Source organism: Onthophagus taurus, chromosome 7 (assembly GCF_036711975.1).
Source record: "Onthophagus taurus isolate NC chromosome 7, IU_Otau_3.0, whole genome shotgun sequence".
NCBI classification, from domain to species: domain Eukaryota; kingdom Metazoa; phylum Arthropoda; class Insecta; order Coleoptera; family Scarabaeidae; genus Onthophagus; species Onthophagus taurus.
Window position 1 is genome coordinate 7,581,204 of NC_091972.1, and position 27,273 is coordinate 7,608,476.

The window sequence follows — 27,273 nt, forward strand, 5'->3', positions numbered from 1 at the left end:
ACATCTCAAGAAGTTGACATCGTCTCATCGACTTTAAAGAAAATATAATGTATACAGTGATTGAAACTTAAACCAATTTTACTCAGATCCGATAAAATTTTTGGAAGGAAATAAAATTCTATGTACAGCTATTTAAAAAGTGTATGTAGTCACAACTTCTAATGATTAAACACGAACGTGTCTAACAGTAGTTTAAGATTATTCTAAAGCCAAGCAGACAAATATTAGTCTAATATTAGTATGGCAAGGAATATAACTCTTTCTGTAGACAGAGTGTAGTCTAAGACAAAATAGTAGTAGCATTAGCTAAGCAAAGCGTTTCATTCTGACAAGAAAAGCAAAGGAAACGTGATAACTTAGTCATTTCTAAAATTTTTATATCTTTCACATGACAAATTTGGACAAAATAAGTCAAATCACCAAAGAATAGCAAAGATTTGTGTAGTTTCTTGTGGTTATTTAAATTGACATAAAAACTAACTTGAAATTAATTCCAAAAATTCCTCCAATTTTAGCTTATGCAAAACAAAACAGAATATCTTATCTATATAATAATGCTATTTAATTGAAATTGTCTCAAGAATAAGATGGAGAGTAGCTAATCATTGAGTATTAAGTTACATAAAACTCTATAAATCTTATTCAACAAATATGCTACGGGAATTTGTAAAATCCATGCAACATCTTCCGATTTCAGCTTATCTAAAACAAAACAGAATATCCTATCTGTATAATAATGCCAGTTATTTGAAATTGTCTCAAGAATAAGATGGGCAGTAGCTAATCATTGAGTATTAAGTTACATAAAACTCTACAAATCTTGTAATAAAAAGATGCTACTGGAATTTGTAAAATCCATGCAACATCCTCCGATTTCAGCTTATCCAAAACCAAACAGAATATCCTATCTGTATAATAATGCCAGTTATTTGAAATTGTCTCAAGAATAAGATGTGCAGTAGCTAATCATTGAGTATTAAGTTACATAAAACGGTACAAATCTGGTTCAACAAATATGCAACTGGAATTTGTAAAATCCATGCAACATCCTCCGATTTCAGCATATCCAAAACCAAACAGAATATCCTATCTGTATAATAATGCTACTGGAATTTGTAAAATCATCAAACGAATTCAAAAAATCATCATTAAGAAAGATCTTATGCTAAAAAAGAACATTTTTTTTAATCAAATTTGTATTTTCCAAAAATTTTATCGTTTCTGAGTAAAATATTTTTGCTTTAAGTTTCACCGTATACAAGGGATAAAGTGAATAAAAAATTTATTTATAAAATAAGAAAAAGCAAACTAAATAATAGGCGGGATGTCTCGGATGCAAAAGCCACGAACCTGTGGGCCGCATACCTCGATGTGATTATTTCTGTTGTAGTGAAGATTAAGGACTCGGTAAAGTTCTGAATCGCCACCCACGTGAAGATCGTCTGCACTTTTAACACCTTCAGAAACAGCCTGCCTTGCATATTTCTCCATTTGAATGTAATAGAATTCCCTGGAAAAGAGAAACAAAACATTAAAAATTGATTGTAAGAAAATAAAATGTTTTAAATTGATGATTAGAGTACTACTACTAGTAGAGTTGGTTTTCCGCGATTTTTAGAGCGCATTCTTTTAATGAATCGCAAGGCGTAGGAACAAGTGGTGTACCATCTACTATCAGAAAATCGTTGGCGTAAATATTCACGCTTTTCCTAATTGGCACTCTGTGTGTATCGATGTACATACGATTATATGTAACGTGACACGTTGCCGGGGAAAGGGCGCCACTTAAAATTGCTGGTAATTTGAAGAAACGAAGTTCTCTAGACAACAGCGCAACTCCCAGCTCCCGGATATGCGTAGTTGCATTAAAAAAAATCTCTGGTAGTTCAATTCGCGTAAATATTTTCCCGTACTCTCCCGTGAATTTATGCTGTTTGCGTTTCTACTTTTTCGTACGAATTGATATTGATTTGTTTTCGCGTGATTTATCACCTTTATCCGGGTGCACATAAAAAAAGCCGAAATGGCACCGGGGAGCGTTTAAGGGGTGCACGAAGCGGCGCCAGCGCCATCAATATTGACCGAATGTTTGTGGTGTCATGTCCGTATATCCAAATACCAATTATGGAGCAATTGGGCATACATAATTAATACAGTATTAGAACTGTTTAACTATTTACTTAACAACTGTTGCACGGGAGCCCATGTCGCATCGCTATTTATGTTGCTTTAAAACGGTTTAACAGAATGAATTTAAGTATTAGTTAACAACGAAGAAAATAAAACGTGGGTAAAGTGAAAACCGAAAAGCGTTAGATAAATACTTGAGTTTTCTTCTTTTTTGGGTGGATGAAAAACGAAAAATTGTATTTTCACCAACTTTTAAAGAGACAAAGGGACTTCGACGCACGCACCTTCCCGCGTTGAATGCCGACGCGTCAGTGCACACAGGGCGGGCAATAAAGAGGGACTTTTCCGGGAGTTTTCATTTCAAAAAGCAAGTAACGAACATTACAAACTGGAAAATGAAACGGGAGCGCTTTGTTGGCTGCTGCTCGCGTATGCTCCGGGGCAGAAACGGAGCAGTCAGTATTTAACATTTCACCAGGTAACAGGAACACAACGAATATATAGATATAGCGGTCGCCGTTGCACGATTTTTAATTTATCTCAGGAAAGATTGTTTTCCAGGAAAAAATTAATAGAAAAAACGTTCGCGTAAAAAAGGGGAGACCGACCGTTCTAAATAAATCCTCGAGAGAGCAACGTATACAAAAAGAAATCGCGATGTATTCGGAAAACTCACATGCCACCGTCTTCTAAATAGGCTCCTCCTTTTTGCTTTTTTTTAATATAACACGGAAACTTTGTTTTGAAAACTTTAGGTCGACTCTGTATATAGGGAAACTAAACGACCGGTCTGGCTTTATTTGAACAATACGACTCCGTACGCATAGGTAGATGAAAGGACAGCTGTTCAATAATAGAGAAAACCGTTACGGTACCCTAAATAAAACTTTACCCTACGTTGTACTTCTCTTGTAGGGTAGGGCAGAAGAGAGGAGCGGAGGAGATCTAGCAAAAAAAAAGAGCCCGAGGAACTTTTAATTAATGTCTTTTCGTTCGGATTTTGGCTCCCGATACGTTTCACTTTAAAACTGAAACGATTGAGATAATGATGAGTCTGTTTTTAAATCAATAATGCGGGAAAAGTGGTGGTATAAAAAAAACTTTTTCAGCGTCTAAGAAAGTACAAGTATTAAAGATAAATATCTAATTGACACGAAATTACCTGTTCTTCAATTAATATAAATTAATGTATACTTTTCTGGTAAAACCTTAATGACTAATTTCGCATAAAAGCTAATGAGACGGTTGACGTCGAGCGCGTAGAGCCGGCAGCGACGACGCTGGAGAAAAGGGCGTAAAGAAAAATACCAACCTCACTAATTAGTCTCAAGACCTTAATTAAGTTATATTTAATTGAGCAGTACCCGGGTGCGAGCGAGAAAGACTGAGGGAAAAAGGGTTTGAGGGACGAAAAGGGGGCGGCCATCCGCGGTCTCGAAGCTTTTCATTTTTTTCTTTCTCTACGACCGACGGGGAAAGCTTTAAGCTCTTCGCTCACGTGGAGATTACACGTTTAGTTTCGACTAATTGATCGATTACGGATAATCAAAGGCCTAATTAATAGTGCAGGCATGTTCTACTGGAGCGCGGTGGCAGGACGAGATTTCGTCGGCAGGAAGGGCCGGACCTTGTGGACGCCGCTCCAAGGTCGATAATTTCCATTTCCGGTCACCTTTGCACCCCGACAAACAGATTGAATCTTGATTGGGTACGATTGCAAATCGAGTCTTTACACATTTCGGACTTGCGAATTAAATTCATAATCTACACAAAGAATTTCTTTATGTCCTAAAAATTCGTTAGTTTCTATAACCTTCAAGTTTTAAAACCCTAACGGAACAACAGATAAGCACGTGGACATATGCCACGTGGCATATGGTTATAGAAACCGGGAGAAGACGTTAAACGTTTTCTTAAGACGCTGAAGGAACACCTCAGGGAATACGAAACCGGCAATAAAGAGTAAAGGTTGCCGACTTGGGGAGGGTAAATCAAACAGGCAGATGTAGGGAATCTTTTGTTGATAACCAACGTCTTTTGGCTTTAAGAAGTCCGTTGTAATTCTTACGGCGCGTACCTGAGTTACCTCGCCGGTTTCTTGTTCTGTTATTCTTCATATAAGGGGGAAATCTGTGGGAACCTTATTCTTAAATCTGGTACCGTTGACAAGTATATGAACGTAATATGTACGTAAAGTAAAAAATATTAGGAACGTTAACATATAGGGGACGAGGTTTCCCTCGAGAAAACGGCGAAGCGCGCAGGTGATTTGATAACCAATTCGAGTAAATATGCTTACGTTTCTTGTTTGAGTTTGTATTTAATGCGGGTTTGAACCCAAAACAGGTCAAAGAAAATACCGATTACAAAGAAAACCACAGGTGGAATATAATGTTGTTATCAAAATCATTATAATAATTTATTAAAAAATTGTAACTCACCTGAAGTTGGAGAACCATTTGACCAACTGGGCAGTGTTGTTTTTATTGAACTTGATGTCCGGGAAGTACATCTTCAGCACGGCCGAACTGGGATATCTAACCCAGAAGAACATCAACTTCGCTTTTCTGAGGTGCATTGGTGTCAATGTTGACGAGTGCTAATGAGTTAAGGAAATATTTGGCTAGATATTTTGGATAAATTTAAAAAATTGTATTTTTTTTTAATTATCATTAGTTTGTCTTGTAAACGTAAAAACCTGTAACCCCCGTGTGTTCGGTGCTCGCTCGTCCCAAGTAATTATCGTAAATAATCAATGGTAAACTTGGCACAAAAAAAAGTAAGGTTATAACTTATTCCTTTTCTTAGCTGTAACACGTGCATGTTAGCACGATATTCTCACAAAAGTGTGATACGTTAGGTAAAGGTGAGGGGTTAAAATATTAACGGGAGCTTGTTAACCGTCCATGGAAATGATAGGCATCGATGTCTACGACTCAATTCACCAGTTTACCGTTTGTTTTGAGTCTATTTTCTCGAAAAGCCTTGTAATTACGGTACATGATACATTCACGAGAACTAAATCCTTTTGCGGCCGTCTAGAACTGACATCGATTAAGTATTAGATTTTTATACGGTTTCTTATTGAGTTTTGTCGAGGATTTCACCCAATACCGAGATTTAGCAACGCCATTGCTCTAGACGGAAGACTTACAAATCAACCAGAAGACATGAAAGTTATTTTTACGTTTACAAATAGAGAAATGATTAAAAATTACTTCGGGCATTATTTTGTATAAAAAGGATATTGTAGGCTGCATCCCGTCGTACGAGATGTCTCCTGAATTGCAATCGCTGTTCCTATCGCCGTTATCCATATTCATTCCTCCTGAAGGCGCCCTCATGTGACCGTAATCTGGGGAACCACCGTGTTGAGCAGCTGCTAATAAAGCAGGATGAAGAAGCGTTGGGGGATGGTGAATTGGCGGTGATTCTCGTTCCATTTTGTGCATCCTTGGTGGTGATGCTGACGCCTAAAATTAATAAAAGTTGTTATTAATATTTATCTAAAATTTTATTAATTATCGATAACTCACCGGCATGGCCATGTGATGTCCGTGACTTGGTCCGTGGAAAAATGGGCTGTACGGTGAAAAGACCTGAGATTCATGAAGTCCTGGGTTTGGAATTGCCACAGATGTAGGTAAAGATACGGGCAACATTGGTGGCGGTTGATGATAAGGTGGCGGCCTAGGTGACGCACAAGATTGTTCCATCGGAGCCGGTGACATTCCGATACCATCTTGTCCCAAAATCCTACTAACCGTTCGTGGTGTTATTCTGGTATCGGTCACCTTGTGTCGTTTTTTCTTTGGTGTTACGACCAAACTTAACGCTTCATTTTGTTCGGGGTTTTCCGGTTGTTTCGCAACACAAAACGGATGATTCATACCGTAAAGGGCGGCTTGACTGATACCTGGTGGTTTAGGTGGTTGAAACATTGGAGGTCGTATGTGCATATCAGACGGTTTTTGCATACCCATGCTATGGACTGGCATCATCGGCGGGTGGTTTCCGTTTACCATTTGACTGCTTGACGTCGGTGGTGGCGCTTGCGGTCTTTCCGATACTTTGGTTCTTGGTGACTTCCTATCTAGTAATTGCGAGGCCATTAAGAGGTCTTTATTTAACTGTTCCGCCGACGCAGCAGCGTCCGATTGTTTACACCTCCTTTGATGTAAAAATCTTGTTACTATTGTATCGATGAGGTTAGATAACGAAGAGGTTATTTCTGTTTTGAGGGCGTCCGCTAATCCCTCTAAGTCCGTTCCGGTGGGTGTTACATTTCTCATCATGCTTAAACGTTCGGCGAACGCGTTTTCTTTATGATGATGGTGATGATTATGATGTGGTGGAGGATTGCTATGTTGAGATTCGTTGCTGGACGCGGTTGCCGCAGCGACTTCTTTAGCCATGCGCGCTTCTTGTTCCATTAACAATTTGTGACTTACCCCTAGGTACATAGCAGCCGCGTTGCTCATGTGTGGGTGTTCGTGTAATAGTCCGTTATGGTAATGAGGCGTCGGTGGGCTTATCTTCATTTTGCTCACCTGTTGCGTTAATGAGGGAGGTGGTTGAGGAATGGGCGTCACCGAGGTGGTAACCGGAGATGGTGGCGCCGATCGTTTACTTTGTTCACTATCACTGGGGATTTCTTCGACTTCTTGGCTTTCCTCGGAATTTTGTTCCATTCGTGTACACAATTGCACATATTTTTGTTGCATTTCCGCTAGTTGTTCTTGCATTGTCCTTAATTGTGATTTTAAAGCGTTTTTTTCTACGCGTTTCTGTCTAATCGGTTCTGATTCGTCCTCTTCGTCGTCGATGTACCTTTCTGCTGTGCTGTCGTGTTGTTGCGGTTGGTAAAGCTTACGTTTTTTGCACCCGTTCACTTGTAGTGGTGCTGGACTCGAGCGCATCCCTGATACGATGTTTTCGACACGCGCCTTTTTTGCGTCTTCCGGTTTAGCCGGACTGGCTGGTTCTACTTTCGGCGATGGAAGCGATTCGGTCTCCATACCGTTTAGTGCTTCTTCCATCATCTCTTGTCGCTCTACCGACTCGGCTTCTTTTGAGGACTCTACTTCCCCTCGGTCCGCGGGCTCCGCTTTAAGATCGTTGTTGTTATTGTTGATAATATGATCCTGGCCGTTCCTGAGCTCGTGGTCCAGTGCCATCAGATCGTGTTTACGTCCCTGAAGAATATCCCTTAGCATGTGATGGGCTAGTTGTTCGTTCGAGGGCGGGCTCCCGTCACACCTGATCACCGAATCAAATTTCCCGTCTTCGCCCTCACTTTGCACGTTACCTCCGTTCGCATCCGATTTTTGCCTCCCCAGGAGCTCGTTTAACATCTTAGCCGGCGCGAACCCCGGCCCGAATAAACCGAACTGTTGCTGTTGCGTAAAAATCGCGCCGTAAATGTTGCTGCCGCTCCCGAGAAACGTCGGTCTCGAACTAAAGTTTGGTATCGAGGAGTAGCTGTTGCGCGGTTCTCCGGCGTCCACACGCTGTCTGGTTCTTTTAGTTTTCTTCAGGAGTTTATCTGCGTACAAACCGAACTCTGTCTCCTCCTCCGATGACATCATAAGTCGGAGCGTTATTGGTCGTCGTTTCCCCCTCCAGAAGAGCTCTCGGTCCCCACTTTAAGAATAGTCGCCCATGTCAATACCTGAAACCAAAGGGACCACTTTTAGAACACACCGGTAGATACACAACTCCTGCAGAAGGTGAAGGGGTCACGCTTCGTACGCGACCACCTGCCGCCGAACCGAGCGCGAACCCACAACTGTTGATCCGACAACTACAAAGCGCATATGTTTGGTGATAGACACATATCAAACTATCTCTCTTACTAATTATCGACCATGTACATACAGCGCATATATAAAAATAAAAACGCTTATTACAATAACAAGACAATCAATCTTTTAAAAACTAACAAAACTTCTATTAATTTCCAATAATTCTCCTGTTGATTACATTTTATAATCGCTAAATAGCCACAACCCTCAAAAATAGGGCCCATCGTTATCTGTCTTTGTTGAGCTCGTGTGCCATATGGCCCTGAAGTATACAACACATACACGGGGTTCTCACAATATTCTCACCATCTGTCGCGAAAAGTGTTGTCTTATCTACGGAAATTAGACCCTTATCGCACGAATATTACTGCCTACAAGTTTTAAATTACCACCAGTAACGGGCCTTATCATTTAAGCGTTGACGATATCGACGATATATCTTGTTTTCCCAACGCCACGAAACACATCTAAATATAAAAGTATTAAACACATTCTCTGGTAAGTTTGTTGCGCAATTCGCTCAATTTTCCTGATGCATACAAGTCGATACGTGTATATCTATCCTCATGTGACAAACGCGTGGACATCAAGTGACTTACCATTGTGTGACGAGGAAGTATTGAGAATGCTTATCAACCTACATCCATTTCCTGATCGTTCGCTATTATTGATCGAATTCGTTTTATAATGTATATGATTTCAATATGTGTTGCTACATATTTTAATGCGTTAACTTAATTATTGTTTTAATTGATCTGAATGACTATTTTTTTTTTGAGTAAAGGTGAAAACTCGAACACAAAAAATAAAAAAATAGTCCCGACGTTTCCATTGTGGCATATGGTCTGATAAAAAGGTAAAGTCAAAGAACGACTTCCGGTCCGGTGACGTACCGATCGCAAAGTACGTACAGCTATTTCCTGTCCGTCATGCGAGCTGAACACAACAGAATATTCGCCGTTCCCACCAGACCGGTGATATACTCTTAATTAATAAGATCGACGTGGTGCTTTATTACTATCCACATTTATACTCAATACCCAACGATTTACCAATAACACTTTCAACTCTTCACTTCAATCATTCACCCTTCAAATCGATTTCGAAACCATTAGTAGACAATTCTAAATCCCGCTGTGAAATCCATTGAAATCTTCCCTTGCAAAAACTGTTCCCACGAAATTCTTACCCTTAGACTTTATACAAATCACTTGGGGTGTTCTTAAAGAAGAGTTCGACGAGATTTTTCTTAGGTACACACGGACCCTTTAAAATATCTTGTAGATCAGAATATCGTTTTTGGTGGGAATCAATGGATTTTGAATAGAGAAGGGTCGAGAATGAATTGAGTTTGAGTATTTACTGCTTTGAGTATTCTTTAAGAGAAAGTATTCTGTATAACGTATTTTTGATAATATTAGTATTTTTTATAAAATCTTATAAATAATCGTAAAATTAGTCTATATTTATAATTATTTACTTGTAGTTAGATTCGATCCTGAACGATAGGGTTAAGTGAAAACACCTAAAATTGGAGCGCTTGATATGTTTCTGAATCTTTGCAACAATATTTAAAAAATACTGGTGACTCCAATATTATGTTTGATAGTATAGACAGAATGCTACTGATTTTTTTTTTTCATCCATTGTCTTCACAGGCATAACAACCCAGCCTACTTGGGACAATATTTGCCTTGATAACGTATTTGTTAACATGGCTGATGGCAATTCCAGGTCGGGGGTTCTTGCAAATTGTTGGCAATTCATTGTTGTTACTCTATTATCTTCAACAACAGCGGTTTGCAACGTTGGAACTTTAAGATCGATTATTGCTAGGGAGGTGATAGATTTATTGAACTCTTTCAGGTTATCTTTTGGGATGTTCTTTTCATAATCTGGTAATGAAAGGTTTAATTATTTCTTCGAAAATTTATAGAATCATTTTTTCTGCTTATCCTGAAATAAAAATGCGGGATAAGATAGTGAACGGATTATATCCATTCGTTATCTTATCCCTGGCTTATGATATCTAGTTTATGATCTTTACAATAGTTACAAAACGGGTTATAGAAATAAAAATTAAAGTTAGGCAATTACTAGTACAGATTTATTTCATTATTACAGTCGCAAACTTATTGACTTTGTGTCTGCCAAAATAGACAAAACCACGCATCTCCTTCATAAATTATAGCTCATTTTCAGGTAGCATATATAAGATTAGTTTCCGCCATGTAATAGTAACTTCTCAACACTGTACGTAGTTGTGGAGATTTAGGTTGGAAAGTATTACTTTAAAGGCAAAAACTCTGAAACGTTTAGCAACAAGGCATTCTGGCAGAAATATTAAGCTTAAGACATACACTTTAAATCATTTCGTTATTTTGTTTGGCTCTTCTCGGTTAATAATTAGGTCTGTCATTCAATGCAATTATTGACTTGACTAGGTCTTTAACGTGACATTTTTAATCCAGTCAATGACTCAAATTCTATTCGTCAAGTAAATTGAGTTGAATCAATAATTTTAAAATATGGACCAGGAAAGATCCAATTCTCCCAAAAGCTATAGAAAATCTTGCCTAAGAATAAGAATGAAAATAATTTTGGTTCAATTCAGAATTATCCTAACTATCATATCAAAAATCTATTTTTGCTTCATGGTCAAAAATGATGATGTGGTTGATTAGGGAATTTTCAAATTTCCATAAAAATTCGAAGGACTTATAATAAATTGGAACGTTTTTTTTTCATTACACCTTTGTTAAGTAACCAAGAATAAGAACACGCTAATTTTTTTTTCATCCTAAACCTGCCTGGAGTAATATTTCCTAGACAACATCAGAAAGAAAAGTTTCAGTACGTAGTCATCGTACTCCTGAAGCGTTAACCGCCAGGGACACGTTCTGCTGTTTATTTCGAGCCACCCCTGTCTGAATACATCATCTTAGAGGGTGAGACAAAAGGCTAGACTGCTCAAGTGTTCTTCCCTCCTGGACTCGTTATTAATACCGAAATATACGTCGACACTTTACCATTTCTCTTCTCACGCACTACATCTTGGAAAACAAAAAAAGTATCATATACGAAAAAAAAAATTGTCTTAGCAATTAATTAGTGTTTTTTTAAAAAATGACCATCAATTTTATAACAGTATAATGATATATGTAGATGCGGTCTGTGATCTAATTACAACCAGTCGTAAAGTGATGACTTAGCGTCGCCCTTGTTAACTGTTCACATCCGGGCTTCAATTTGAAAGAAAACGGAAGGAGTATTTAAGTAGGTTGTAAACTAATGCTGCGCGCCCGTTTAAAATTCTCACACGAGTAACACCAACATACGACGTGTACGTGTTTATACATGTTGTACGACAATTGAGTACGCGAAATATTTACGTGGTGGTAATTTGGTCAATTTGGTCGTCAGCGGATGACGCATTACACCGACCTCTGAAACGTTTATACAAAACACTTCCTTTATGACTCTTATTCTTATCATTATAAAAAAAGATTATTTGAAGAAGATATGTGTGGTTTTTTGATAATAATAGTTTCGTAAAAATCAAAAATAGTTCTTTGTTATCTTTTTGAATTTTTAGGAGAAATGACTCGATTTTTATTGAGGATATCTATAAATAGATGCGGTTAAATCAATTGTACGAGTAGTTTGGATTGTCGCTTCTTAAATTTAATTTGGCAACGTTTCTAGTTGTAGCAATAAAAGAGCAGTTAGAACGAATTTAGTCACGTACTTCGCTGAAAGGCTAAAATGGTTCGCGGGATGTAATGGAGAAGTGAGCCAAGGAACGTCTTATTCAATTAAAGGATCCCGCTAAACCATTACCGCTACTTAAGAGTAAATGGGGATTTGTGTAAGTTCTTCTTGAAAAGGGGATTGTCATAAATTTCAACTTCTAACTAAAACGAAATCGCTTACTTCCTATTTTATTCCTTTTACAATTCAATCGAGATAAGTAATAATATACCTACAACAAAGAAATTTTATCAAACTGTTTTATTTTAACCACACTGTTACATTTTTCGGTTTTATTCTTTTGATATCTCCATCCCACAACAAACAGTTTGTGGGTATTTTCCTCCAACTTTTTTTCTGTTCTTGTCGTTCTGGTCCGAACGAAGATATCGGGATTTTACACATTTATAAAACGTATGTACCGCAAGCATCACGCGCAAATTCTTATCTCGGCCACTTACTCATTTTAATTCCCACACAGTTTATAAGGGAAAAAAAATAAATCCGGGTCAATTTATTCATCATTTATTTTTATTTGAAAATAAAAATACAATAATAAAATTCTTCGTGTAGAATAAAGAGTTAAGACCTTTTAAAGAGTACTTCCTTTGAGTTCGAAGAACCAGCCCTCCGTCGAAGTGGCGAAAGGAAGTGGTGTAATGAGGAAACGCACGAGTGCTCCCAACATAGAAGAAGACACCGGACAAGTTAATAACGAAGAGATTTAAATGGTAACACGTATAAGAGAGTGGTGAACGCAAAGTCATAACGGGGGGCCCTACGTCACTTATTTCATAGTTTCCTCTTTGGGCCCGACCACTGACTATGTCTCACACGTTAATTTAATGTTAGTACTGTGCGTATATCAGCACTTCCAGCTAAGCTTAACTAGAACCATAATAAGAGCAAACTATAGTTAAGTTGAGATAAATTAATTCAACTTTATTTTAAGAAATAACTTAAAACTTATATAAATATATTAGTAAATTAGATTCTTGAACTATAACCCATATAAATCGACATTAATTTACTAATTAGCGAGTTGTTCGAAACTAAATAGCGATGACAACTATTGCCATTTACCAATATTCCGCAATTACCATTTCAATTTATCGACATATCATTACCCTTATGGTTAAGCACCATCACGTATCTCTGTATAAAATTATAAATTGTCAACTAGCTATTTATAATCGACATATTTTGATTGATTCCAAGTTGATAATTTTTCTTAAGTAATGTTGTTGGTGGTTTAAAATCTTGAAACAAGAGATAAAATCTTATTTTAAATTTAGACCATCAACACTTAGAATTTTGTTGTTCTGTCAAATAATCATAAAAATGAAGATTGGTTTTTGATTTAACGGGTGCATAAAGTACGAAGTCTATTCTCGTTTTATTGTCGGTGTTTTGATTCTTCTCGACCGGATAATATAAAGTTTGATTTGAAAGCGTTTCTCGGCTCGTCCTTAAAACAAGAGGGATGTATAATGTTCAATAAAAGGGAAAATGTCAACGGCGGGCAATATTTCTTAGAACGGCCCTTTTAAATTTCCCTTCCCTTATTGGATTGTGTATATAGGTATTTGCGGGGAAAAAGTGAGACCGCAACGAACGTTTCCTTTTTTTTTATTATACCGCGCTCAAGTTATAATCTTTGTAGGGTGAAGGGAACGACTTTTAAAAAGAAACGAGACATCACGCGGGGGTTGCGTTTACTATTATCTGGGGGTAGTAACCTGGGTAACTTTAAATTTACGCCTCGGACGACGATACCGAATTTTATAGTTAATTTTCATACGGAAATGGTTTTCGGTTTTTTTTTATTTATTTTTTTTATACATATACACGTACGTATTTTACAACTTGGAAGGTTTATAGTATGTCGTCGTCGGTTAAATAACGACTGGGCAATAATAAATTATGTATAGATCCGATGAAGAAAACTCGAACGTTTTTTTACGATCAAAAGACAACTAAAAGTATGTGATTTGTAGGGAATAATATGGAGTTTTTTTTATACTCTTCTTTTAGTAATTTTTTCCGTGACGGAAACAACCGGTTGAGACTGATTCTTTTTTTCTTTACTCCGAGCAGACGACTCGTCCAACGAAATCGCTACCCCCGCAACCTATAATTTACTAAGAAAAACTTTGCTTATCCTCGACTATTCATTATTCAAGTATATGTGTCGTGACCCAGTACCTCCCACGTTGTTAGCTAACTTACAGTTCGTTTATTCAAAATGTACCGTTCTCCTTTTCCTATTTGATTGATTATTGGGAAACTTAATAATAATGCACTTCACTACTACTTTGCAGCTTTAGAATGAATTTTCTTTTAATTATTAATTTATGATTTCCTTTCTATCATTCTTTTTTATTTTTATATTTAATATTATAAGTTAAAACATAAGCTTAAACAATGCATTATTTATGAATCTTCCACTCAAAATTTTTTTTTGATATTTAGTAAAATTCTTTAATTCTTTATTCCCTGCGATAACTTAAAGAAAATATAAGCTGTTTGTAACATTCCTCAAGAAAAAAATTCTTAGAATCTACTAAGATGATAAAAACGACTCCACCTTAGATTGGGATTACATTCTTCAAGAAAAATTTGATTATGATTAAGTACCCCATGTAATGCATAAAAGCAAGTGGTTCACTACAAAATTGTCTTTCAAGGTATATAAAGGAAGACATCAAATAGGTTGTAGACACATTAGGAGAAAGGACTATGGAAAGGAATGTACTTAAACCATGCTCTTTACGCGAACATGCAATGACTGTTGAAGTCTGCTATACAAACAAAAAGAGTCAAAAAAGAAACTACTGTTTTTCATCAAAACCGAAACCCCTCTTTTGAAATAGTGCTCACCTGGTACAAAAGTGTTCTTTCTCCATTAAATTGTGATTGGCGATGAATGATTTTGAGAATACTAAGCATAAAAGATCATGGGTAACTTTAAACTAATGATCAATATCTGCAAATCCAAATCGCTATGGACTGAAGACATGGAGGAACATTTGATGAATTTATTGTTTATTGCAAATTATTAATGCTAACACTGAGGAATGGGAGCATATTACAAAAAAAACTTTTGGAACAATAGTTGTAGCAAATTTTATTCTTAAAAATATTGCTCTCTTTCACTTTTGCTCGTAGATGCGTCAATATCCAGAAAAATACGAAAATATAAAAATTGGATGCATTTGTTGCTTTTTCAAGTTATTTAAATCTTTTAGAACAAAAGTTGTAGCAAATTTAATTCTTAACAATATGTTTGCCTCCATGTCTCAAACAACCAAAATATCAAAGTGATTTTGATGAAAATGCACCTTCTTACACAGCAAAACTGGCCAAGAAAACAGTTAAGACGTTTAGTTGGGAAATTCTTTTGCATGATAGTTATTCATCAGCAGAACATCATTAGAAGTGCTTACTACTCGTTGATAAAAAAATTGAATTGTCTGTCTTGAGTATTTGAGTGACATTTCAACGATTTTGAGCAGTGTTAACTCATTCTAATGTCATCTTAGAAGAAAAAAAATCAAATATCTAAGACTATTATTAAGAATCACGGATTGTCTTCTAAGATCTAAAGCTATCTTTAAGAAAATGTTCAACAATCCAAAGAAACCACGTTGAAGTTAAAGTTACCCTAAGGTCTCAAATGACTATCTCAGTTGAATGAAGATAAAAGTCATATTAGTTGAAGACTAGCCCCAGTAGCCCCCCAGACTGTCATCAAGCATTTAAGACTGTATTCAATCATTCAAGGCAATTGTACTGTTGTTGACCACTATCTTTGCTGATTGAAGATATCTGATAAGATGAATTTTAATTAGTTGAAGATCAAGGTTCCTAGACTGTTATTAAACATCTAAGATTATCTTCAACCATCTAAGACAATTACATTGAAGTTAAAGATTGTCGTAGGAAACCCAGTCAACTGATTTAAGACAGCATTAGGAGTATTTGCTACTAAGTTCTTGCTACTTAAGAAAGCTATCTAGTGTCCTGAATAGTTCAATTAAAGACATTACCATTTTTAAGAAATCTAACGTAAGACAGACTTTAAGTATTTAAGTCTTTGATTCATGACCCTAACTTCATATTATTCATAATTTTAAAATATTACTCAAAGAAGAACAAGAATTTGATGTACTAATTTATAATGTTGTAATATACTAAAAGAAATAGAAGAAGGAAGTTCAAAAAAAAAATCACCCCAATTTCCGATTTTGCCCCGCGTTCGGCCACTAATAAACATCAGGAAATAAAAGAAACGTTAATAACCGTATAAAAAATGTAACGCCGGTAAATACCCACGTGCCGCTGTGATTAGGGTGACCGATTTAATTCGACATTCTGAAAAGGGAAGCGTCAACACGCGCGGAGATGAGCTCAATGAGCACACCTTGTATTTCCTTTTCCGGCCGAAACAATCATTTTTTTGAGTGTATCATTTTCATAAGGCGATTATTAACCCAGTTGTAAATGACGCCTAAATGAAAAAGTTTTTTAAGAGAAGTTAGAATAAAACATGTCATTAAGAGAAAACTTTAACACCCATATACAAAGTGACTTTCTAAACGACCGCGACAATCTAAACTTACTTACGGTAAAACGTTTGTAGTTTTATTTGAGTTGATAAGTGGTAGGTCGTCAAGTAGTGGTGGTTAGGTTTTTCCTTTCTCTTTTAGTTGTACCTTAATGGCAATTCGATTGCTTTGTGTACGCATGGTGACGAACTTTAAAGTGAGAAGTTAAACAGGTGTCGGTATCGATTTAATAAGTGATTGTTAGAATATTGAAAAATGTATTTATCTGAATTTAATTAATGAGAATAATGAAAAGAAATTTTTTATTGTATACGACATGTTTCTTCTTTTGTTGTTGGGTTATAACTTGAGGATGTATCAACTTAAACTTTTTTCTTAAAGGAAAAGAAGGGGGGAAGAATGATCTGCGTGAGATATCTTGTGTTAGTTTATAGGAGAGGTGAACAGCCCTCGGATAGCACGTCAACCACCATGTCTCCGAAATGGGATAGGGTTTCCTTCCGTATCCGGATCCGCCACGTCGTCTAGACCCCCGGAATAATAGGGAGTACCTACATACCATTTACATATCTTCCGTGTGTGTGTGGCTAGTGTATGTGGGAAGGTTGATTACTTAGTCTTACGGTGGCGCATAATAATTACAAAATCTATTGTGTTCGTAAATGAACCGGGAAAATTTATTTACATCTCAAGAGATACACAAAAGATAACTAAAAGATAACAACGATGGTATAAAGATAACCTATTAAATTTTGTGACACGTGTTTGCCATTTTGATAAATTTAAATCTTTGTGGTAGTTTTGGTTAAAACGTTATTACTTAGATAATTTTTACCGTCTTTATCTCGTTAACGCAAAAAAATACGATAGCTGAAAAGTTAAAGGAAAATTATATCTATTTTAAAAGTTCATTTTTTTATATTACTTAAAGTTATATTAAGGCCGGAACCTGGACTCTAAGAGATACTACAGTTAGTAATTAACTGCGGAGTTCTCTTTTTTCTAGAACCTACTCGACGAAAAATAAAGTTGAATTTCAAACGGATATAGCCCAGGTTTTTTTTATTGACAGTCCTCTCCAGCTTTCGCGTCCCTGACTTTCGTTCCGTTCCGCTGTCCAAAGCCAAAAATCAAATAACGTCATCGGATATAATAATAATAATTGAAGTTGAAGGAAAAAGTCCACAGTGAAAAGTTTTAACATAAAGGAAATTTTAATTTAATTTTTTTGAAAACTATCCATTAATTTTGTCATTAACATTCAAATTTACAAGAACAACAATAAAAAATACGAAACAATACTTACATACGAGATACAAAAGAAGAAAAAATTACCGTAATTAGTATCTTGTAAGACAATTGTGGATAACATCCGCATACGTAACACATTTGGAAAATGACCTCTTAGAGGTAAACCGAGAGAATCCTCCAGGGGACAAAAAAAAACGCGAGCTCGCGAAGAAGAAAATACGGCTTTTCCGTAATTGTAATTATATGAATCTGGCGCACGGAGTTAAGACGGGTAACCCGAAAGGGAGGCCGGCGACGAGGGGTGCCCGGAGGGGCGGCTCGCCAAGCGCGGGGGGTGGTCGTCCGGGGGTTTGGGAAATGAAGGAAGCAAAGACTGCAGTGAGTGCAGGCCTTCCCTAACCTGCCCCACACCACGTTTCACAGTTTGTATTGATCTCCCGTTTTCCCTTCCGTGAGTCGTTGAATCAATGGTCTCAAGTCGTTCGTTTCTGCATTCAACGCAACTGGAGGCGTTTCTTTCATACCTTCTCTACGTTAGGCGAAACGGGGAGATATCCTTAGAAACAGATAAAAAATCCAGGACAATTTGTTTTAATATCAACCCCAACGTGTATTTACAATGTATTCGCATTCAAGATTTTCTTCATCAGAATTGGATGAATTGAAACATTTTTAAATAAATAAAAATAAATTTATCGTTGACAATTATTCCGAAAAAACAACTTAAAGAAGTTTACCAATTTCGATTTATAGACGAGGTCATTTGTGGCCGAGGTAGTACTTCGCCGATCGTTCCTTTCCAAATTCTCGCCTTCGTGCAGAAATGAATAACTTTCGAAGTTTTAGCACTCAGCTAAGTAGATATGTTAATATTAAAAGCGAAAACGAAATATAAAAACTTTACTTTTCTCGAATTATAGCCAAGGTCACTTGCGGCCGAGACTATACTTCGGCAACTTAGTTTTGCTGTTCTAAGGAACTCTGTGCTGTTCTTCTATAGCATTATACCACTCCTTAAACCCAAATTGATAGTTTTGTACAATTTATTTTTCTATTATAATTGCTGATATAAAGTGTAAACAGATTTTACCATAAGATCATTATTGATCACTACTTGAGTTCCGAATCTGAGTCCCTAAACGGGTCTTATACACCCTTATCTGTGGCAACCCCTTTTATTTATATAACGAATTTAAGAAATTCTGAGATAAAAACAGTTCTTCACTAATTCTTTTGAAGATTATTAAAATTAAATAATGATTGTTAACAGGTTTTGGAAACACCTGTTGGTGCTAGCCCAATTGCGATTTCATTACTAGTCAAACTGGTATGACCTTAGAAAGCGTTCACTCTTTGTAGATTCCACATGCTTTGGAAATATGACATCGTAAAAAATTAACTCAATTCAATCCATCCCAACCCAAACTATAAACACATCAACAAGATTTGGGCAAATAGTTTCACAACTTGCATTGCTACACTTGACTTAGCTACCAGAAATCGTTCCTCGTAAAATCATTGTTTTATGGACAAACCTTTGCAAATCGATATGAAGGCAATAAACATTGCAGAGTGCTCTTGCGATGTGTAATGTAATATGTGCAATACTGCTCTTATTTAGCTTTTCGATAAATGTTCCAACTTTGACCCTGGTGGAGGTTATTAAGAGGATAACTAAGAACATGTGCTAATACCCCTCTTCTAAACATTTGCTAAGAAGCAAATTACGATGATTGCTATGAGCATGAAATGATACGCTAATAGTTTTTCAAAAAATAAAGAAAGGATATCAGCTTAATGTTGAGATTAGGCAAGCAATATTTTTATATTTACCAACAAGTTGGATAAGGAAGCCTTAACTAGTGATATACACAACACTTTAATAAAAACACACATTAAAACACAAATTTTGCCACTTTTCACCTGATTCTTTTAGATAATTTTACAAATTTTAATGTAGTTCCAAATTAAACGATGATTTCAAAAAAATTAAACTTGTTGAAGTTTTTTTTGAGACCTTTTCAAAGAAATCTATCCTCCTTTAATTTTGTGCCGCATGCACTTTCAATAATCCCTTTCAATTCACACATATACGTTTTTTTTTTCGCGTAAAAAACTATTCTTCCTTATTTCCATACCGGAAAAAGTCGACGAGTATAGAGGAAAGTCTTGCCAGGAAATGCATCTTTACTGTGCAACCAGGGTTAAGACTGGGAAAGGGGTTGTGAGTGGTCTTGGGGGGTTGTACGAGTAACGGTAGAGAAAACGGGGTACTCTAGGTGGGGACGTGAAGGAAAAGGGGAAAGGAGCACCTCGAGTGGAAAATGTGATTTCTTCATCTCCGCCAACGGAGAGAGAGCCGAGCGAAAAAACTGCACGACAACCGCCGTAGTAACGCATCGGATTAATAATTCTCGAAAAGAGAGAACCCGTTTCCGTTTTCCGTTTTATAGCTGATGGCGCGAAATTTAAAATGAACTTAAAGAATAACGTTTTTATTTTTTTATTTCTTACTTAATTTTTTAGTATTTAACCGGTTTTATTTAGTCTAATTAATCTGTATATATACATATAACAAATTGGTGTACTTATCTCTTTTTGTAATTTTCTCGAAGTGATGTTTTTTTTAACCTCCCCCGACTCTCGTTTTTCCATCTTCCGGCATCTCGGAAACAAAAGAGATACACGGATCGAGCAGCTCGGCTCAAATGAGTCCGGTAAGCTGCCGATATTTGCTCACAAGCCGGCGATTACAAGCTCTTAAGTTATCGATTGTTAGTTATTAACAATCTAGCCTACTTCGTCCGAACCAGAGGAGTGCCTACAAGCTGTGCCTTGCGATCAAAATTAATTTCGGATAGCTTTTCAGCTTTTTTTTAATTACATGACGACGACGAACTGTTGCTCAGAACTCAACTACTTTTTTTTATGTCAAAAAAAATTAATTAAATCATTATTATTAACAATTAAATATTAAAGCATAAAGTATCGATTGGGTTTATTTCAACAAATGTGTTTTAGGATTAAATTTTTGAGAATGTCAGCTTTAGTTACAAATAAACAAAGTAATAATTGGTGCGTATTGTACAAATAACTGAAATAGATAACGAAAATTCGCGTCTATTAGTGTTTACATGCAATGTTCACTGCAGCGTAAGTTTTTGTTATTTACAATCATTTTGGAGGTCCAGTTAAAACTGATTTATTAGAACTTAATCCATCGATTGCATGCAACAATAAATTACGGGCACGCATTTAAGTCGATCTAATTAAAATAACCAGAGAGCGACGCGATGCGACGCGTAACTCAACAACGTCGAACGGCAACATTTCAGATTCGACATGATGTATTAATTGAAACTCTCTGGGAAATGATCAAAACTGATTTTCAGTCCGTTTTGCGCGCATATGCTAATTAGGAATAGGATGTATGGCCTCCGGGCGAAAAGAGCATTCACAGTGTTTTACTTTTTCAACTGAAACAAGGCAAGGGTCAGCAGCATATTCATCCCAGCTCGGGTAAAAAAAAGTTTAGCTCCCTTTCAGCGTGTTTGATGTTCCGTTCTAGGCCGTGGAATGGTGCGTTTCCTATTATATATGGACTGACCCGGCGAACCGCTCCAACTCATTCACGGGCACGGCGAAATAAAAAAAAACGAACACGATGCTTATTTTTCTAATTACGTTCAGACTGCTCTTCTCTCCCGCAAAACCTCCAGTATCCCAACTCACTATTTTACTACACTATAACGTTGGAATTATTCAAAATAATTAACTGAACATCAAATCTCTTTCTCTCTATAAAATATATACTAATATTTTTTAAATATTTCTTTTTTAATTAAATTGTTTCAATTTTTGTATTTAGAGATAAATATCGTTAAGGTATAAGCGTTGTTTAAGACTTCTACTAAATATGTTTTATATATAGGTAAGGCACCCTTTGAAATACCGCAATTTGCTCTCCTTATTTTTCTTTATCTGTTATTTATCTTGCCATATTTTAGACTTGTAATTAGATTAAAAATGTTGCCAGCTGCTGGTGGAAGAGATAGCAATTTGTAATTAACAACATAGTTGCTATCATCAGAGTTATAATTTGGCTTCTTCATGACATAAAAGAAGAAACCGTGTGAGATACTGGTAATTACGTAGTAAGTAGTCAAAAAAGATTTATAGGGGAGATAATAAAAAGAGGAAAATATAGGAGCAACAAATACAGAGGGAAAGCATAGAGGAAAAAGCTGTGTCAGAACTTCAAGATTCAGTTTACTTTTGTAGCATGGAAGCTTCATCGCGTTTTCTAGTACTAATCTACCATATCCTTGGTAACTTAAAAATTCTGTAACCTTCTCTACTTTTCCAATCGTCATTTAGATGAATCCATATAACATAAGCTTTCAGTGCACTAATGCCTTTTGATAGCATATGTTCCAGGAAGCTGGACCGTAGTGTCTACACCTGACCTAGTTCAATGTTAGTAATTATTTGTGACTGTTTTGAAAACAAGAAGCAGTTCCAAAAGGAAAAAGTGTGGCAGACAATAAAGGAAAAACATTTGGACTCAACATGGAAGCGTATGCAAAATGAATTACATTGTACTAGGAGAAAAATGATGGTCCACGGTATTGAAATGATTTGATGATCCGAATATTTATTTTACATGGGCGATGAAAAAAAGCGGCACACAGAAATTTAAAAAAGAATGTACTTTAGCCTAAGTGTAGCCTCAAATTTATGTTGTGATCTGCAGTACCATATAAATATCAGTCAGACGAAGAATTCTCGAGGTTGTATTGTTCAGAATAAAGAATCTTCTCGTTGAATTGGCAGTGATCGTTGTAAACAATATCTTCAAATTACATCCAAACGCAATGGAGTTATCTCAAAAATGGACCGAGATATTAATGTTTTTACTGTCTAGTTGTTAAGTTCATGTTATCAAAAAAAATTTAATTGTCCAATTCAACACAACATATTCCAACCCTATCAAACATTTATTTTAATAATTTTTCTTTATATACATAAATTATTTAATCACTTAAACCTAAAATAATTTTTACCATAAATAGTTATTAGTCAATAAAACAACATTTAATCTTCGAGGAAATTGTGGTTAAATTTTGCGACAATCCTATGATTAATCGTAAATTACTTACAAGTTATTATTAACTCATTATATCAACAAAATTATACAATGATGTTAAAGATGCATTGTTTAAATTTTTGGGTTATCACGAAATTAATTGTGAAATCGGCCCGCGAAATTAATGTTTTATTTTTTATGGATTTTAAATAGCTTTAAAATACTCCTGTTAACCATGGGGAACATATTTTAATTAACACATTTTAATTCGTCCTCCCAATTCAGCGACAGTTATTAAATGAATGCAATATCGAAAATCATAAAACATTCACAAAACATCGATAATTTCTGAATAATTAATACGGGCGACCACAACGGCGATAACGTTTTAACTAAATTTTAATTCCACCGGAAAAAGCTTTAGAGAAAATTTCGGATTTAAATTGACTTCGTTAATCGTAAACGTATTGGAAACAATAGGTATAATTTTTTTTTCTTCTACCACTACTTTTTAAAACAGACAAAAATTCAAATCATTTTTTCTTCGATATAACGTCGTCGTCGCTTTCTCGAGTCCCTTTTTACAATTAGCACAGATGTCTTTCGTCAAACAATAGAAGTTGATGACTCACGAGGTGCTCATCAAAGACACAATGTAAGTGAGTCAGCTCTTATATCTTTTCGTTGAGCATAAAATTTCTTAAGGGGAGTTTTACTTCCATTGAGTGTCAAGACAAACGGAAGTCAATATACCCCAATTTCTGTTCTGTTCACACCTTGTTAACATTTATTGTAATTAGATTGGGTTGATTTGAAAAGAAAAAATAAACTCTAGGTAACGTTTTATGTTTGCGTGTGGACTTATTCCAAAATTGATTTAAAACAGACCTGAAATATGAAATTAGTGTTTAAAACTTTTGATTGACGGAAAGTGTGTCTACCTTCTAAAATTTTTAATGATTCGAGTCTATTCAGGCGGCCAATCAATTATTTTGAATCGGAGGCCGCCACCACCGGTTGGGGCAGCGATCGCCGGAGTTTGTTTATCTTTCATTTGGCGCTTTTTTGAGCACTTTCAGAGGCACACGTCCGCGTTTATTTTTCATTATGTGCCCATCAGTTGCGGACCATGCGAATCGAGCGTTTCCTCCGTAAAAAAATGCGGATTGGACACGATCAACCCGATAGGCCGTCTAAAATAAATACGATCGCACGACTGGAGGGCTTGCATTTTTCACCGAAAAAAAGCTCACCTCTAAATCATTTGCATTTTCGACATATAAAACTTTAATTTTATGTTTTGACTAATTATTATCATTTTATGCATAAGATTTAAAATGACTTGATTAATATTATATAAATTAATTTTTATTATTTCACATATTTCATAAACCAATAAAATTTATCACTTATCGGAGACCTATTAAATTTTTAATGTCCCATCAACGCACGTATTATTTAACAAATTTTATTTAGCATTTTCCCCACAATATGTCATCGCGGTAATTAACTGTATAATTTTATTTGCTTTTAATTGATAATTTAAACCTCGTAAAATTGTATCTGAATACATTTATATTTAAACTATTAAAATAAATAATAATATTATAATTATCTTTTTATTTTAAGATGTTATTATAGATAAGTTGTTTTTTTGAGTCTAATTACTGGAGAAGTTATGAAACTACTTCCATGGAATGCTTTTATTAAGATGACCTATTTTATGAATGCATCTTTTAGAATGAAGTATGTAAATAAATGTGAAAAGTGGTGATAATGTAAAAAATGACCATGAAGTTACAACAACCTCCCATTAGATTGGGAATTAGAGAAAATCACTCCACCATATACAGAAAGACTCCGTATCAACATCACGTAATTTTGTTCGTACGAAAATTTCAAGTTTTGTGCCGAACAAGCGCCATTTGCGGGAATTTTTGACATACTTCTTTAATTTGAAGAAATCTGCAGTTGAGGCGCATCGATTACTTGTAGATTACATATGGTGAGATTGCTTTAAGTGACAGCAGTTGTCGCGAGTGATTTCAAAAGTTTAAAAACGGTGAGTTTGACCTGGATGACAAAGAACGTAGTGGAAGGCCGAAAGTGTACGAAGACACGGAAGTGGAAGCATTACGATTCGTGCCAAACGCAAGAGGAACTTGCACTTACATTAAAAATGACTCAACAAGCAATTTCACATCGCTTAAAATCGTTGCAAATGATTCAAATACGAGGAAATTGAAGAGACGTTGAACGCCGATTTTGCATGTGTAAAATGTTGCTTGCCAGGTATAAAAGAAAGGGCTTTTTGCATCGTATAATCACTGGTAATGAAAAATGGATTCCCTACGGTAAGTCAAAGAAGAGAAAATCATGGGGACCACCTGGCCATGCATCAACATCGACAGCAAAATCATCAGCACACGACACCAAGTCTATTATGATTTGCTCAATTCGTTCGAAACCATAAAAATTGGGTCGATTCGTGGATAGCCACAAAAAATGAAGAGGTCTTCCGACGTGGTATCCGAATGCTGCCAGAAAGATGGGAAAAACTAGTGGCTAGTGATGGACAATACTTTGAATAAAAAGTAATGTATCGTTATATAACAATACATTCCTAATTTTTAATAGAAAACGGCGGAAACTTATTTGAATTCCTGGTACATCTTGGAGATAATCAAAATACGGTTTGAACTACAAATTGAAGGGATTGCTGCCATTTCAAAATAGAACTCTTAAGATACTTTGAGTTGGAAAGATATTGATGACATTCTTGAACCATCACAACATTTACTGCCGGTACAGAAAATTACAAAGTCTATAGACCAAATTAATTCTTAGACCAATCTTCAAGGATGCTAAGGAGAAACTACAAGATGTACATATATTTACAACTTTTGCATTTCGCCGCAAAAAAACAAGCAAGTTCTCCAATATTCTATAAAAAACCATTAATGAACATAGTTGAACATATATGAATAAGGTTTTTATGAACCTTATTCATAAAAACTATTGACTAAACTATATTATCGAAATCTCGAGGGTATCAAGGATTTGTCATGAATTTTAAGTTAGTAACAAAACTCAAAAGGATCAACTAGAATATCGGTTTTATTTTTGAAAAAATTTGACTTAGAGTGTATAGTTTATGCATTCATTCCTTTATAGATTTACTGTATGAAGATATTGACAAGAAAATTGAACAAACAGCTGTTCTTTGTCCAGCTACAGAGAAAGAATATAATATGCGAGGAGAGGTTAATCTATCAGATATATTTGTCTGTATAATTGGTCGTTATATAGAAGGAATATCAGTCTATGTATCAGCACACGACACCATGTGTATTATGATTTGCTCAATTCGTTCGAAACCATAAAAATTGGGTCGATTCGTGGATATTCACAAAAAATAAAGAGGTCTTCCGACGTGGTATCCGAACGTTGCCAGAAAGATGGGAAAAACTAGTGGCTAGTGATGGACAATACTTTGAATAAAAAGTAATGTATCGTTATTTCATAATACATTCCTAATTTTTGATAGAAAACCGCGGAAACTTATTTGAATTATGATGCATCCTGGAGATAATCGAAATAGGATTTGAACTACAAATTTAATGGATTGCTGCCATTTCAAAATAGAACTTTTAAGATACTTTGAGTTGGAAAGGTATTGATGACATTCTTGAACCATCACAACATTTACTGCCGGTACAGAAAATTACAAAGTCTATAGACCAAATTAATTCTTAGACCAATCTCCATGGATGCTAAGGAGAAACTACAAAATGTACATATATTTACAACTTTTGCATTTCGCCGCAAAAAAACAAACAAGTTCTACAATATTCTATAATAAAGCATTAATGAAAATAGTTGAACATATATGAATAAGGTTTTTATGAACCTTATTCATAAAAACTATTGACTAAACTATATTATCGAAATCTCGAAGGTATCAAGGATCTGTCATAAATTTTAAGTTAGTAACAAAACTCAAAAGGATCAACTAAAACTTTTATCGGTTTTATTTTTGAAAAAATTTGATGTAGATCTTTTCTGTAATTAACGACTAGTGTATAGTTTATGCATTGATTCCTTTATAGATTTACTATATGAAGATATTGACAAGAAAATTGAACAAACAGCTGTTCTTTGTCCAGCTACAGAGAGAGAATATAATATGCGAGGAGAGAGGTTAATCTATCAGATATATTTGTGACATTGTACAGGAGAAAACTCTGAAATCTTCAAAACACTACACTACATATTATTTTTTGAAATTTGTGTTCAATTTTCCGTCGAAATTATTTATAGTTTTACTGATTTACTGGCTATATACACATAGAAATTTTTGTTTAAAAATTGATTTTGCAGTGAATATAGATTTTGTAAAAAGTGGAACTGAGTAGAGAAAAGCCGTTTTAGAGAGTTCTCTCCGGTACAGGCCATCATTTAATTAGTCCTGGGTGTGGCCACTGCCACAACCGCTATATAAAACATCGATCGAACGAACCGGTCATCGTTTGAAAACTTCGCTCTTTGATTCCCTCATTGCCGCTTTAAAATCCAGACGCGCTTGCGCTTTCCCATTGGCGCCGTTGTAGAGGAGGCGATGTCCGCCACCGACCGAACGACCACCGCCCGCCCCCGTTCCATCGTCCCCTTTTCAAAACCAACC

The 27,273-nt window shown here is 35.7% G+C and overlaps 1 protein-coding gene across 6 annotated transcripts in view; it reads right to left on the minus strand.

The window, feature by feature from the left end:
• Positions 1–27,273, minus strand: part of LOC111422759 (homeobox protein prospero) — a 74,667-nt gene that overhangs the window by 6,599 nt on the left and 40,795 nt on the right. For 3 of the 6 annotated variants that reach the window (XM_071197858.1, XM_023055972.2, XM_023055973.2), the window contains exons 3-6: positions 5,667–7,801; positions 5,349–5,603; positions 4,572–4,729; positions 1,351–1,510 (exon numbers count right to left, since the gene is read on the minus strand). In XM_071197858.1, coding sequence (XP_071053959.1) covers positions 1,351–1,510; positions 4,572–4,729; positions 5,349–5,603; positions 5,667–7,718 — 2,625 coding nt within the window. In that variant the 5' untranslated portion in view covers positions 7,719–7,801. The remainder of the gene's footprint in view (positions 1–1,350; positions 1,511–4,571; positions 4,730–5,348; positions 5,604–5,666; positions 7,802–27,273) is intronic. The other 3 variants (XM_023055977.2, XM_023055975.2, XM_023055974.2) reach the window with 3 other exon arrangements.